We start from the raw sequence: 12,085 nt of genomic DNA on the forward strand, positions 1-12,085 counted from the left end.
ATGCAACTACTTTTAGATTTCTCATAAGTCTGGCTATATAAGAGAGAAAATTAGACTTGCAGCAAGTTGATGTAGTGACTGCCTATTTATATGGTACACTGGATAATGAAAGTACTAGAGGGTATTGAGCTGAAAGTACATCAAGTTCTCGAGAACAATATTGATAATCATCAAAGTGTATAATCTGAATATCCTAAGAACCTCTGGACACAATTTCTCAAACAGTTGAATATCTCAAGAAAGAGTTTAGATCTTGGAAAACAAAGTTTTGTTTGGGATTACATCTTGAGTACATTAACAATGAAATCCTTGTGCATCAAATAGTATATATAGAAAATGGTACTCAAGAGATTTAATATGGACCAGTCTAACCCATTATCTAGTACATGGGCGTGAGATCACTTGTTTTGGACACTGATCCATTCAGTCCAAAGGTGGACGATAAAGAAGTCCATTTAGTCCTGAGATGGACGATGCAGAAGTCTTGTTTTAGACACTGATCTGATTGGTCCATAAGAAGGACGATGAAGAAACCTTTGATTTTGGTTTATTTTATACTAACCAGCCCAAAGATGGGTTATTTGGTTTTGTTGATTTGTTTTCAGACAGGTTATGTTTTACACATGGTGGTACACGCATATCACAGAAACATCATCCAATATTTCGTGTGTGTGTATTTGAGGTCGATGACTCAATATGTTCGATCAGATTGTTGCATGGCCGATGGTAAAGAAGAACCAACTATCTTGTTCAAAGACGAAGCATATTCTGCCCAAGATCTTTATCACCCACGGATTGCAGAAAATTGGAGAGGTTCAGTAATGTCCAAATCAGGGGGAGTAATGTGTGTTGTACTCTTTTTTTTCACCTTGGTTTTATCCCAATTGGGTTTTCCTGGTAAGGTTTTAATGAGGCAACATTAAAGCATATTACAAGTTCTAAATGGTTATGGCATCCAAGGGGGAGTGTTATGAACCAGATTGTGCATGGCTCATAACTAGGACTGGGCAAATAAACCGAACCCGAATATCCGAACCGAACCCGATCCGATAAAAGGGAATTCGAACCGATCCAAACCCGACGTAAATACCGATTGGATCTTGTTTTATGATATTTTGGGTTATGGGTATTATCCGAACTGAACCCGAACCTAAATGGGTACCCGATAGAACCCGAAAGATTCAAAATCCCTCAAAATAGCTTGTACCAAACATGATCTTAATTCCTAATATGTATCCAAAATACACTAATATATTATTAAACATCTAAAATAATTATCTATTACATTAAGGTTGGTGGTTGAAGTTGGCGGTTGAAGCTTGAAGTTTTTAGATTTTGGTTTTGTTTTCATTGAATAATGTTTCTTATTTCACGAGAACTTGGTTCTCGTTTTATGTTTTCTTTTATTTGGTTTTCTTTCTATCAATTACTATGTTTACCTTTCGTTTGATTTTAAATGGTCGCGTTTGATGTTCATTTCTTATTTATGAATCAATTTTACTTATGTTTTGGTTACAAAATAGATATAAATCATGTATTTTTAAACAGAAGAACCGATTTTACTTATGTTTTTGTTACAAAGTAGATACAAATTACATACTTTTAAACCAAATAACTGATTGGGACCCGAACCCGAAAGTACATCGGATTGTACCGGTTCTTTGAAGATTTACTAATTCCGACCCGAACCCGAGAGAACCCGAACCGGTCCCGAACCGAACTTTCATAAAACCCGAATGGAGGCTGATTTTGATAAACCCGAAAAACCGAGATCCGATTGGACAGAAACGAAACCCGATTGGGACTCCGAATGCCCATGCCTACTTAACCAAAAGATTATGATTTGTAATCTTTCAATTTATCTATGACGGTGTAATCTCCTATGTAAGGAACCTCTATGTTATGAATAAAGATAGATTTTTTCATTAATTTTATAACAATAGGTTATATATACATTTATATAAATATATACGATAGACCATTGAATTTATAAATTGTGGAGTTCAGCTTTGGTATATGAAATAGAATGAACCAATTCAGCAATGAACACATGTGATTTAATAAAAACACGTGTATCTATAAATGAAAATAAAATTCACATATAACTGTTTTATATAAATATAATACAATATATAACTGATATATAAATGAAAATATAAAAGTCACAGAAAGCCGTACTATACAAAATTTCTAAAGTATATATAACTGAATGTGGGATTAAAATTTTAGTGTTATTGGCATATTAATCATTTCCAATATCCCGTATGGGGTTGTTGGATCAATGGTTACGATCAGTTTACCTATATAATTATATGAAATTTTGATTCGTTAACCTGATATGCTATGAGTCGGTGATATAATGATATCTGCAAGTTTTCAAAGTGATTAGTGATATTGAATTGTCGAAATTTTCATCCTAATTATAAAGGATGTTCTATTTACATATAAATTTAAATGATAACTTTTTAAGTACATAAAAAGTAAGACCATAAATTAATAGATTGGATTTAAATTTTCTCAAATCCAATAAGCCTTTTTAGATAAAACTGTAAAATATATCAAAATCTTAAATATTGTTAATCGAACTAATCCAAATAAATTAAACCCAAATAAATTTTTTAAAAATTAATACAAATAGATTTTTACACCGAAGAGGAACCCAACACACCCCACATAATCATAATCAGATGACGTCAAAAGTCTACATGATTATCTCTAGAGCATCATCTGCCTTTTGTTGTTTTCCCAGCTTCGTCGAGAAATGGCCTCTACAGCCGAAACTCCTCTTCTAGAAGAATACGTGATAGACGCCGTTGACCACGGCGAACTTCCCGTCGGAAGATCCAGTACCGGTAGATGGAGTGCCGCCTGGTTCATAATCGGTAAAGAAACCAAAACAAGATCGCAGAGTTCTCTGTTCCCTTTATATATCTCTCCACCTGTTTATGAATTTCTCAGTATGCTTTCAGGTGTGGAAGTAGCGGAGAGGTTCGCTTACTATGGGATCGCATCAAACCTGATCAGCTACTTGACTGGGCCACTTGGTCTATCTACTGCTGTCGCCGCTTCTAACGTCAACGCTTGGTCGGGAATCGCATGTCTTCTCCCTGTTCTCGGAGCTTTTGTCGCTGACGCTTTTCTTGGTCGGTACCGAACAATCATTATCGCTTCTCTTGTCTACATACTGGTTGGTCTCTTCTCGATAAGTTCGAAGTTTAGATTATGTCTCGGATTCTTGTCTATATGCCAAGTGATCATTTCAGTTGTAGAAGTTTAGATTGTCTTAATGTTTTTTTTATAGTTCTGTCTTTAGGGCTTAATGTTTTTTTTTGGGATCAAAAGGGGCTTAATGTTTTGTTATAGTACTTTAAAATCATATCTAAACTTAGGTATGCTTAAGTGATCAGAAGTTGAGAAGTAGACACTGACTTGAGTTGACTTCAATGTCAGGGACTGGCACTTGTGACTTTATCTGCGTGTCTGGTTCCTATTAGTACACCAAGTGAACATATTGCTAGAGTGGTGTTTTCTTCACCGTCTTCATTGCTGAATCTACTCTTCTTTTTCTCTCTGTACCTGGTGGCCATCGGACAAAGTGGGCATAAGCCTTGTGTTCAAGCGTTTGGGGCAGACCAGTTTGATGAGAAAGACCCGAAAGAGAGACTAGAGAGAAGCTCTTTCTTCAACTGGTGGTACCTTAGCATGTGTGCAGGGGTCTCCCTAGCGATTTTAGTGGTTGTTTACATTCAGGAAGCTGTCAGCTGGGCACTCGGGTTTGGGATACCATGCGTGTTCATGGTGGTATCTCTTGTTCTGTTTGTGCTTGGGAGAAGGAAGTACAGGTACGTTAGAAGAAGACAAGAAGATGTAACAAACCCTTTTACCAGGATAGGTAGAGCCTTGCTTGCCCCAAGTGCATGCAATGCTAGTGATGTAGAAGATGCCACAGCTCTTGTTAGGCTTATCCCAGTGTGGCTTACAACTCTCACCTACGCTATACCTTACGCGCAATACATGACTTTCTTCACAAAGCAAGGCGTCACGATGGAAAGAACAATAGTTCCTGGTGTTAAGATTCCTCCTGCTTCTCTCCAGGTCCTTATGGGTTTCTTAATTGTAATCTGTGTACCCATATACGACCGTGTTTTGGTGCCAGTCTCCAGGTACATAACCAAAGATCCTTGTGGCATCACAATGCTCAAAAGAATTGGAACCGGAATGGTACTGTCATCTCTCACTATGGTGGTTGCGGCTATGGTTGAGTCAAAGCGGCTCGAGACAGCAAAAGCATACGGGCTTATAGACCAACCCGAGACAACTGTTCCAATGTCGATACGTTGGCTACTCCCTCAGTATCTGATGCTGGCATTGGCTGAAGTATTCACAATAGTGGGAATGCAAGAGTTCTTCTACAGCCAAGTCCCTACAGAGCTGAGAAGTATCGGTCTCGCGCTTTACTTAAGTACATTAGGAGTAGGAAGCTTGTTGAGTAGCTTACTCATCTCTGTGATTGGCTTGGCCACGGGAGGAGATGGTAGAAACAGCTGGTTCAATATTAATCTGAACAGAGCACATCTCGATTATTTCTACTGGTTACTTGTCGCTATCAGCGCCTTAGGGTTCTTTACTTTCTTGATCATTTCTAGATCGTATATATATCGCCGTGTGGATGGAGTGTAGGTTGTACAGCTTTTCTTGGTAGATGGCGACCATAATAAGATTGTTTCAAACGCAAAAATATATAACAAGAATGCATAGAACTTACTCAATGCATGGCTATTATATGTTTAATTGTATATCTCAACATAGTTATCGAGCAAATTGTCCCTTGTGAATTTGACAAACCAAAAAGAAAGCTTCTATTCATGTTTTCTTTTGTGATCTGTTTCAGCTTGACTTTCTTTTTCTGTTTTTTTTTTCTATCGATTCCTTAATGATAAGAGTTGATTCTGAAATTAACTTAAATCTCAGTGCATTACTAAAGTGTGAAATTCGTTGGGCCGAACGAAGTGACCATCATAGACACAACACACAAGGCGGATTGCTTTGTTATCAAGATTGATATCCGGAGGATTAGGAAAAATGTCATTAATAGATAATAGATTTTGAGTTATTCTTGAATTCACTCATTTGAGTTAATCTCTATATTTACTAATAGCCAATAAAAATTTGTCAGTTTTTGAAATAAAAAAATAAAAAAAAATAAAAAATAATAGTAATTACAAATTCTTTAAATCCTAAACATTAAACCTCGAACGTTTGGACGTTTAGAAAAATAATAAACAATAAACTCTAAACACTTGGAAAAATTTTAAAGTCTTTGATAAATTCTAAACCTTAGAGTAAATCATAAATCCTAGGATTCACCTATTAGGATTTACCCTAAGGTGTAGAAGTTATCCTATGATTTAAAGTTTATCCAAAGATTCATGATTTATCCAAAGATTTATGATTTATCCAAGGATTTAGAATTTATTTAAGGGTGTAGGGTTTAGAGTTTAGTGTCTAGGGTTAGGGCTTAAGGTTTTAATCGCGGCGTTAACAACGTTAAATTTTTTTTATATTTTCAGCAATTACTACTATTTTTTTTTCAAAAACCTATATGATATTGACTATTATGACAGTGGTGAACCTAGAAATTCACCATAAGTGGTGAACCTAGAGATTCACCCTGAGTGGTGAACCCAATAATTATTCAAAGATTTACTCTAAATGGAAAATTAGAATACTGGATTTTAAAACTATAAATACGAGTATAACGAATTGTAAGTTATTCATTCATATAATCAATATACAAACTGTAGAAATAGATATTACACCCACTCGTAGATAAGATGGCACGGTATGATAAATGTTCGGCTATAAATAACACATAAATGGAAAATAGACTAAATAGTTATACATAGAAAACACTCGTATTATAGGAAATGAAGAACTGATACGACTTTTTCGTGACTAGGTTCGTTTAGATGTCTACGTCGAACTTTTACTGTCGCAAATAGCATCATCAGACATTTCGTTTCAAACTCCCAAATCGCCAGAAATTTCTTCTTCGACAGCTGATTTCATAATCTGAAGAGCTTCGACTATGTGATCACAAAGGTGATGAGGGTCTGGAATTACGTCGAGATCAACTCCAAGATTGATGATAGCTTTGTTTACATAGCTTGTTATGTGGACAATGAGCGCCTTGTCCAATAAAAACACAGTGTTAGTTTTGTCTATATGTGCGGTTTCATTCTCGTTCGAACCCAATTAATGTGGTAACTTAAAGAAAACATAACTAAACATTCAAATAAATATCACTTTATAATAACTTTTAAGCTCAAGTTGCAGTCATTTCTTAAAACGTTTTTTATTTAAATTTAGTTTAACATCCGTTCTTTTTCTTTTTGACCATTTTAGAATTACTAGACTTGCAAAATAAATCAAGGATATATTATTGGCCTTTTGGGTCATACCTGTGGAAAACCAGATATACTTGCGGCAACATAAGATATTTGGTGGTCGAAAAGGCTTATTTCTTCGGTCGGACCGGCAACATTTGACAATACGACTGTTGAGCGACCAAAAATTCTCATTGCAAGAGTTCTTAGTGCCTGTTATCCACCCACACGTCCAAATGAATCCGTTTGAATTTACCATCACATATAATATATCAAACTGATCGATATAAGAATGATATACAAACTCACCTTATATCCAAAAACTTCCACAGTCAGTTTGAACAACGTATAGGAAAATAGAGGTTCGAGAGAGAGTTTTTTTCGATCCATAATAGTTTTAGATCGTCGGATGTATTCAAATATATCATTTTCAGATTTCATCCATAGCGGAATCATAACATAACCGATTGAGTTTCCCCATCTTGAATTCGAACCTTTCTCCATCATTTTAGCAAGATCCTATTTATATGACAAGGTAAAATTAATTAGGGCGTTGAGGTGATAATATATATATATATATAAGAAAGTTTTCAAAATGTTTTTAATTTGCACCTCGATTTTCTTATTTGATCTTAGGTTAAAGAATACAACACCACGAAGACATATATTTTCTAGAGATTTCTTTAACTTCGGATTTGTTTCCGAGTCTGTTTGAAAAAGACCGTGGCAAGCAATTTAAGATTGAGAATCCGGCCCAAAAAAACCTTAACTTTGCACGAATTGCCAAAAGAAACATGAACTTTTGGGCTGACCAAAAAAACACCAAACTTTTATTGACTTTAGAATTAGCTAACAATGTTTTCGCTGACTTGCCAATTTAACACGCCGTCAATAAATTTAACAGAAATATTTGACGTCGTTTATTGTTGGCGCTAAGTGAAACGACGTCGTTTTCAAATGAGATGAAACGACGTCGTTTTACATGATTTGAAATTAAAAATATGTAGACCCCTGGATTCGAACACAGGTTGTTTGGTCAAATGGCAATGTCTTTTACCACTAGGCTAAACTATCAATGTACTTATTAACATGTTTACTTTTATTTGGTATTGATTGAATATAAAAATATTCTCTAAAAACTTAAAAAGATCTTTAAAATTCCAAAAAATTGAAAAATAAGAAATTTTTTATAAAATCAATTTTGAAATTAAAATTGAAAATAAATTTTATTTTTCTTTTAAAAAAATAAAAATTCTTCCAAAATTTTCTATAAAATTAAAACGAACTTTAAATTAAAAAAAATTGAAAAAAATAAATAATTTTTTTATAAATTAATTTTGAAATTAAAATTGAAAATAAAATTTTATTTTTCTTTAAAAAAATAAAATTTTATATTTCTTAAAAAAAAATCTCCCAAAATTTTCATAAAATTAATTTTGAATTAAAATTAAAATATTTTTTTTCTTTAAAAAGTCAAAAAGTTTCCAAAATTTTCATTTTTTTAAAAAAAAAATCCAAATTTTTTAAATATTATAATAAAATGCTAAAAATTAAAGTTACAATTATCAACTTTTTATGTGTGTATAATTAATTTCAACTTTTAGCAAATGTATTAAAAAAATTGAAAATTTTGGAAGATTTTTTATTTTATGAAAAGAAAAAATTTTATTTTATTTTCTATTTTAATTTCAAAATTAATTTTATAAAAAAATTCTTTATTTTTTTATTAGACAATTATATGTTGTACATTGGATCTCTACTTTAGACGATCATATATAATTATATGTACTTTACACATTCATATATTGTATATCAGCAATACAATGCAAATGTAATTATCTTATGTTATTTTAAATGCTTTTATAAACTAAATAAATCTTTTTCTGGGATTAAATATCTTGTATATTATTTCAAATTATGAACCTTTCTAACTATGAATTATTTTAAAAATCATCTAAAGTGATTTAAACATGAAGTACATCAACAATACGATGTAACTGTAATTATTTTGTATTATTTTATATGTCATTGTAAAAAATCAACAATCTATTTCTAAAGGCAAATATCTCGTATAATGATTTTATTTAACTTGAAAAAAATTTTACTTATGTTTTTTTTAAAGGGATTGATGTTAGTGACTTTCAATCTTATACGAAATATAAAGAAAAAATGAGTTTTTAATTCCTCAAGTATTTTCAGTCGGAAAATTAAATATTCAAGTATTATATGCGCATATTTATTCTCCAATTAATCATTGACTGCATAAAATCATGATTAGAATATTCTACCGTTAAAAAGTTGACGGAAACCGTTATTTTCCGTTCATCAGTTAACCGTTGACTATTTTGTTCCCAATTTTGCGCAGTCAACTATTAGTTGAGGAATAAATATGCGTAAGCAATACTTGAGTATTAAAACTGCCGATTTCAAATACTTCGGGAATTAAATGCCTATTTTCCCATGAAAGTTTAGTGTTTTTTTGGTCAGCTCAAAAGTTCATGTTTCTTTTGGCAATTCGTATAAAGTTGAGGTTTTTTTTGGCCGAATTCTCATTTAAGATTAAAGGTTAATAAATACAACTTGCGATAATATTATAAATTATAAATTAAATAAATGGTTTACCGTATTTTTGACTCAGATATCGTGAAAGACCAGCTTGCACCATTCCAAGAATAACATCATTCACAGTCTAATTAAGTGAGGACAGCAAATTTTTGCGCTCATGTTTTAGCCAATTAATAAGTATAAAAAAAAAAAAAAAACCAATCAACATACCATATTCATTGCGTTCTTCACGACTTTCACATCGTCCAAACTAATGACTCTATGAATGAACTTGTTAGGGGTAAGTGTAGCCCTTGGTTTCTCCATTAGAGGAGTTGCGTTGTCACGGACAGAGCACAGAATGAGCAGAAACTTGAAAACTTCAACAACAGTGTTGAACATTAGTTTTATTATAAACCACAAACGAGAAACCAACGACCACCAAACATTGGTTACTTTGCTCTTTTTTGGAGCAACCAAAGTGGGTAATGCCCCTGGGTCACTTGTTTTTCGACTACAAGCGAGTAAAAGAGACATAAGTGACATCCCATCACCCAAGGAGTGATGAAATCTCCCCACAAGGACAGATTCTGCATCTGATGTTTTAATATTGAGTATGTGTATCTCCCATAACGGTTTACACACATCAATTGGTGAAAAAACCATATTTGATGTATAATCCTCTAGAAATTGATCAGGATTTTCAATCGTGGGATCTATATTCGGAACAACTACATGATCTTTAACGTTTACGTTTGTAGGAATCCATCTTGGTTTGTGTTCACCAGAACCTGTCTCCTACAAAGTTTTACATAAACAAATATGTTAAAGTTCCGCACAAATATCGTTGCAAAAAAAATATTAATCCATATGGACGTATGTGTTATATATGTGGAATAAAAATAAATCAATAAATCTATCTGTCGCGGATGGAGTTATTACTAGTATGCAAGAGAAGCGTGGATGGTTGAGCAAAGTATTCTTCAAGCCTTCTATAAAGGCTGATGGACTGGCCTCGTTTTTGAATCCAATGGTGACTATGTTGAAGCAATCGAAGCCTGGCATGCTGAACAGCCGTGAAAACGGGCTGACCGGCACCTCTCCAACCATCATTTGCTTCTCAATTGACATATCTTCTTTTTTTGGCTGTTAATATGAATAATTCCACTAAGTGCATGGTTAATTTATACACGCATGCTAATTAAGCCTCATGTAGCTATCAATATTATTATATTTCAAGGCGTTGAAAAGATCAATATATATTATATATTAAGCTTTATAAAAACGTTTAAATTCTCTCGAAATTTTGTATATCATTTGTGAATATTTTCATCATGAGTTTTCATAGAAAACGATATTTTGGTCATTATTTTGTTTTAATTTTATAAAAAATTGTATTTACACTAACAACACAAAATCATATACCACTTTTTTGGTGCAACTGTCAAAACTTATATACGGACGTTCCCGTCAAATCTTGATTTTACAAGAGCAGTGGGACTGTGGGAGTATGATCAAATTTGTAAATAATGGCAACTAACAAAGCGTTTGTTACCACAGACTCTATAATTAAATAATATATCGACATCGTGATATTTTATTAAATTATATAGATATATTACTCGAAAAAATAATTGGGATCAGAACTTAATTTAAAATTTACACTATATTAATTTATGTCACGTATTATTTTTTATATAGGTCGTTATACTGTATTTTCTATTGTAATCTTCAGGCATTAATAACAGTCTCGAAAAATTATGGAATAAACCGGACCTCGTGGTCTGGTGGTATAGGAACCTCGGCTGAGGTGCCCGCCATCACGAGTTCGAGCCCCGGCCACAGCGGATTTAACATCCCTTCCGTTGGGGCGCTGGACCCCCTACGGGGGGATAGTTGGGAATGTGGCTGCCCAGATACCAGAGTTATCAAAAAAAATTGGTATATTACATTTATAGCCAAATAAAACTACAGATTCAAACCAATGTGATTGTATGTTTTTATTTTAATTGTAAAAGTTCTAGTTTCTAAAAAAATTCATATTTGAAATTGTTTTTAACTTTTCTTATATACAAAATTTCTTTAAATTTTCAATATTTTCAGATATGAATCTGTTGCACAGGACATCATCGACAAACTTCATCACAAACTTCATCGCAAACTTCATCGGCATACTTCATTAAAAAACAAAATTATCTTATAGACCATAAATGGTATATTACTAGACACCATAGGCAGACTTCATTAACAAAAAAAAAGTTCATAAATATTTGATTGTAAATTATTCTTGATGCTATATTAATGATTATGCAATAGAAAGTAGGATCTCAATTTTCCGTCTAATAATCAATAGTTTGTGTCGAAGAAAATCATGATAATTAAGCCAATGCTCAAAAAAAAAAATCATGATCGTAAATCAAAGAATATTTTTTTAAAAAAAAAAAAAATCAAAGAATATCATTTTCTCTTATTATGCAATATCAGATCATGGTTTTACGTTGGAATGGCTTAAGTCACTTATTTTAAAATTTTCTAAACATCTAATTGACCCGAATTAAATTGGCGAACTATTTTTCTTCCGCAAATCAAAGAAAAGGACGACTGAAACTTCCACAAAATGATAATTAATCTATGCATGCTCAAGAACAGTGTATCTATGTGTAGTAATATTATGTGGAAACCGAAATTCGCACTGTCGATTTCCGTTTAAATAAGGAAACTAGAAAAACCCTAATTTCTCAGAGGACCCGGATATTTGCTAATTACCACACGTCAAGCAATCAGAATACGAGAATAACAACGATAAGAATAAGAAATCGAAAAAGAGAGCAAAGTAGATCTTATTCCGAATCTGCGTATGAACGTTTACAACAAGGTATAAGCCTGGCTCGAGAGCTGTCGGCGAGATTCCTAGTTCTACCAACCCTAAGACGGCTAAACCTAATTGAGTCGCAGCTCGAAATAATAAAAACGGAAAATTGCCTAAATTGCTCTAAGTGCTAAGTTTACTCTGAAAAATCCTCTGCCATGCTCCTCGCCTAGGACTCCTTATATACTAGCTCCAAGGCCGGTTTACGCTTTTACTCTTCTGCCCTTAAGCCGTCACAACATAAAAATGGAGATATTCCATTTTTCCCGATCTTCCAATTATCTTC

General features: G+C 33.1%; 2 protein-coding genes across 3 annotated transcripts; one reads left to right on the plus strand and one right to left on the minus strand.

Annotated features, from left to right (window-relative positions):
- Positions 1-2,682: 2,682 nt before the first annotated feature.
- On the plus strand, positions 2,683-4,791 carry LOC106327283 (protein NRT1/ PTR FAMILY 5.13-like). Of its 2 annotated transcripts, none has more exons than XM_013765405.1 (3): positions 2,683-2,882; positions 2,970-3,187; positions 3,451-4,791. In XM_013765405.1, exons 1-3 carry the CDS (start codon positions 2,762-2,764, stop codon positions 4,678-4,680), a joined length of 1,569 nt encoding a protein of 522 aa, XP_013620859.1. In that variant the 5' UTR covers positions 2,683-2,761; the 3' UTR covers positions 4,681-4,791. The 2 variants fall into 2 exon arrangements, with proteins under 2 accessions (XP_013620859.1, XP_013620860.1); XM_013765406.1 differs by having other exon boundaries at positions 2,755-2,882; positions 2,959-3,187.
- Positions 4,792-5,824: 1,033 nt separating this feature from the next.
- On the minus strand, positions 5,825-10,067 carry LOC106327285 (O-acyltransferase WSD1-like). The gene is made up of 7 exons (XM_013765407.1): positions 9,873-10,067; positions 9,162-9,728; positions 9,009-9,075; positions 6,999-7,093; positions 6,696-6,905; positions 6,462-6,599; positions 5,825-6,189 (listed from the first exon to the last, which is right to left on the minus strand). Exons 1-7 carry the CDS (start codon positions 10,059-10,061, stop codon positions 6,022-6,024), a joined length of 1,434 nt encoding a protein of 477 aa, XP_013620861.1. The 5' UTR covers positions 10,062-10,067; the 3' UTR covers positions 5,825-6,021.
- Between the last annotated feature and the right edge of the window lie 2,018 nt (positions 10,068-12,085).

Source organism: Brassica oleracea, chromosome C2, assembly GCF_000695525.1.
Source record: "Brassica oleracea var. oleracea cultivar TO1000 chromosome C2, BOL, whole genome shotgun sequence".
Classification (NCBI taxonomy): domain Eukaryota; kingdom Viridiplantae; phylum Streptophyta; class Magnoliopsida; order Brassicales; family Brassicaceae; genus Brassica; species Brassica oleracea.

Excerpts from the sequence above, each read along its gene's own strand:
- LOC106327283 (XM_013765405.1), top strand. The coding sequence starts at position 2,762 with ATGGCCTCTACAGCCGAAACTCCTCTTCTAGAAGAATACGTGATAGAC. Across the intron at positions 2,883-2,969 it reads TGCCGCCTGGTTCATAATCG|GTGTGGAAGTAGCGGAGAGG; the intron begins GTAAAGAAACCA and ends GTATGCTTTCAG. Across the intron at positions 3,188-3,450 it reads CTTCTCTTGTCTACATACTG|GGACTGGCACTTGTGACTTT; the intron begins GTTGGTCTCTTC and ends CTTCAATGTCAG.
- LOC106327285 (XM_013765407.1), bottom strand. The coding sequence starts at position 10,061 with ATGTCAATTGAGAAGCAAATGATGGTTGGAGAGGTGCCGGTCAGCCCG. Across the intron at positions 7,094-9,008 it reads ATATCTGAGTCAAAAATACG|ACTCGGAAACAAATCCGAAG; the intron begins GTAAACCATTTA and ends TTTTTCAAACAG. Across the intron at positions 6,906-6,998 it reads GATCAAATAAGAAAATCGAG|GATCTTGCTAAAATGATGGA; the intron begins GTGCAAATTAAA and ends TCATATAAATAG.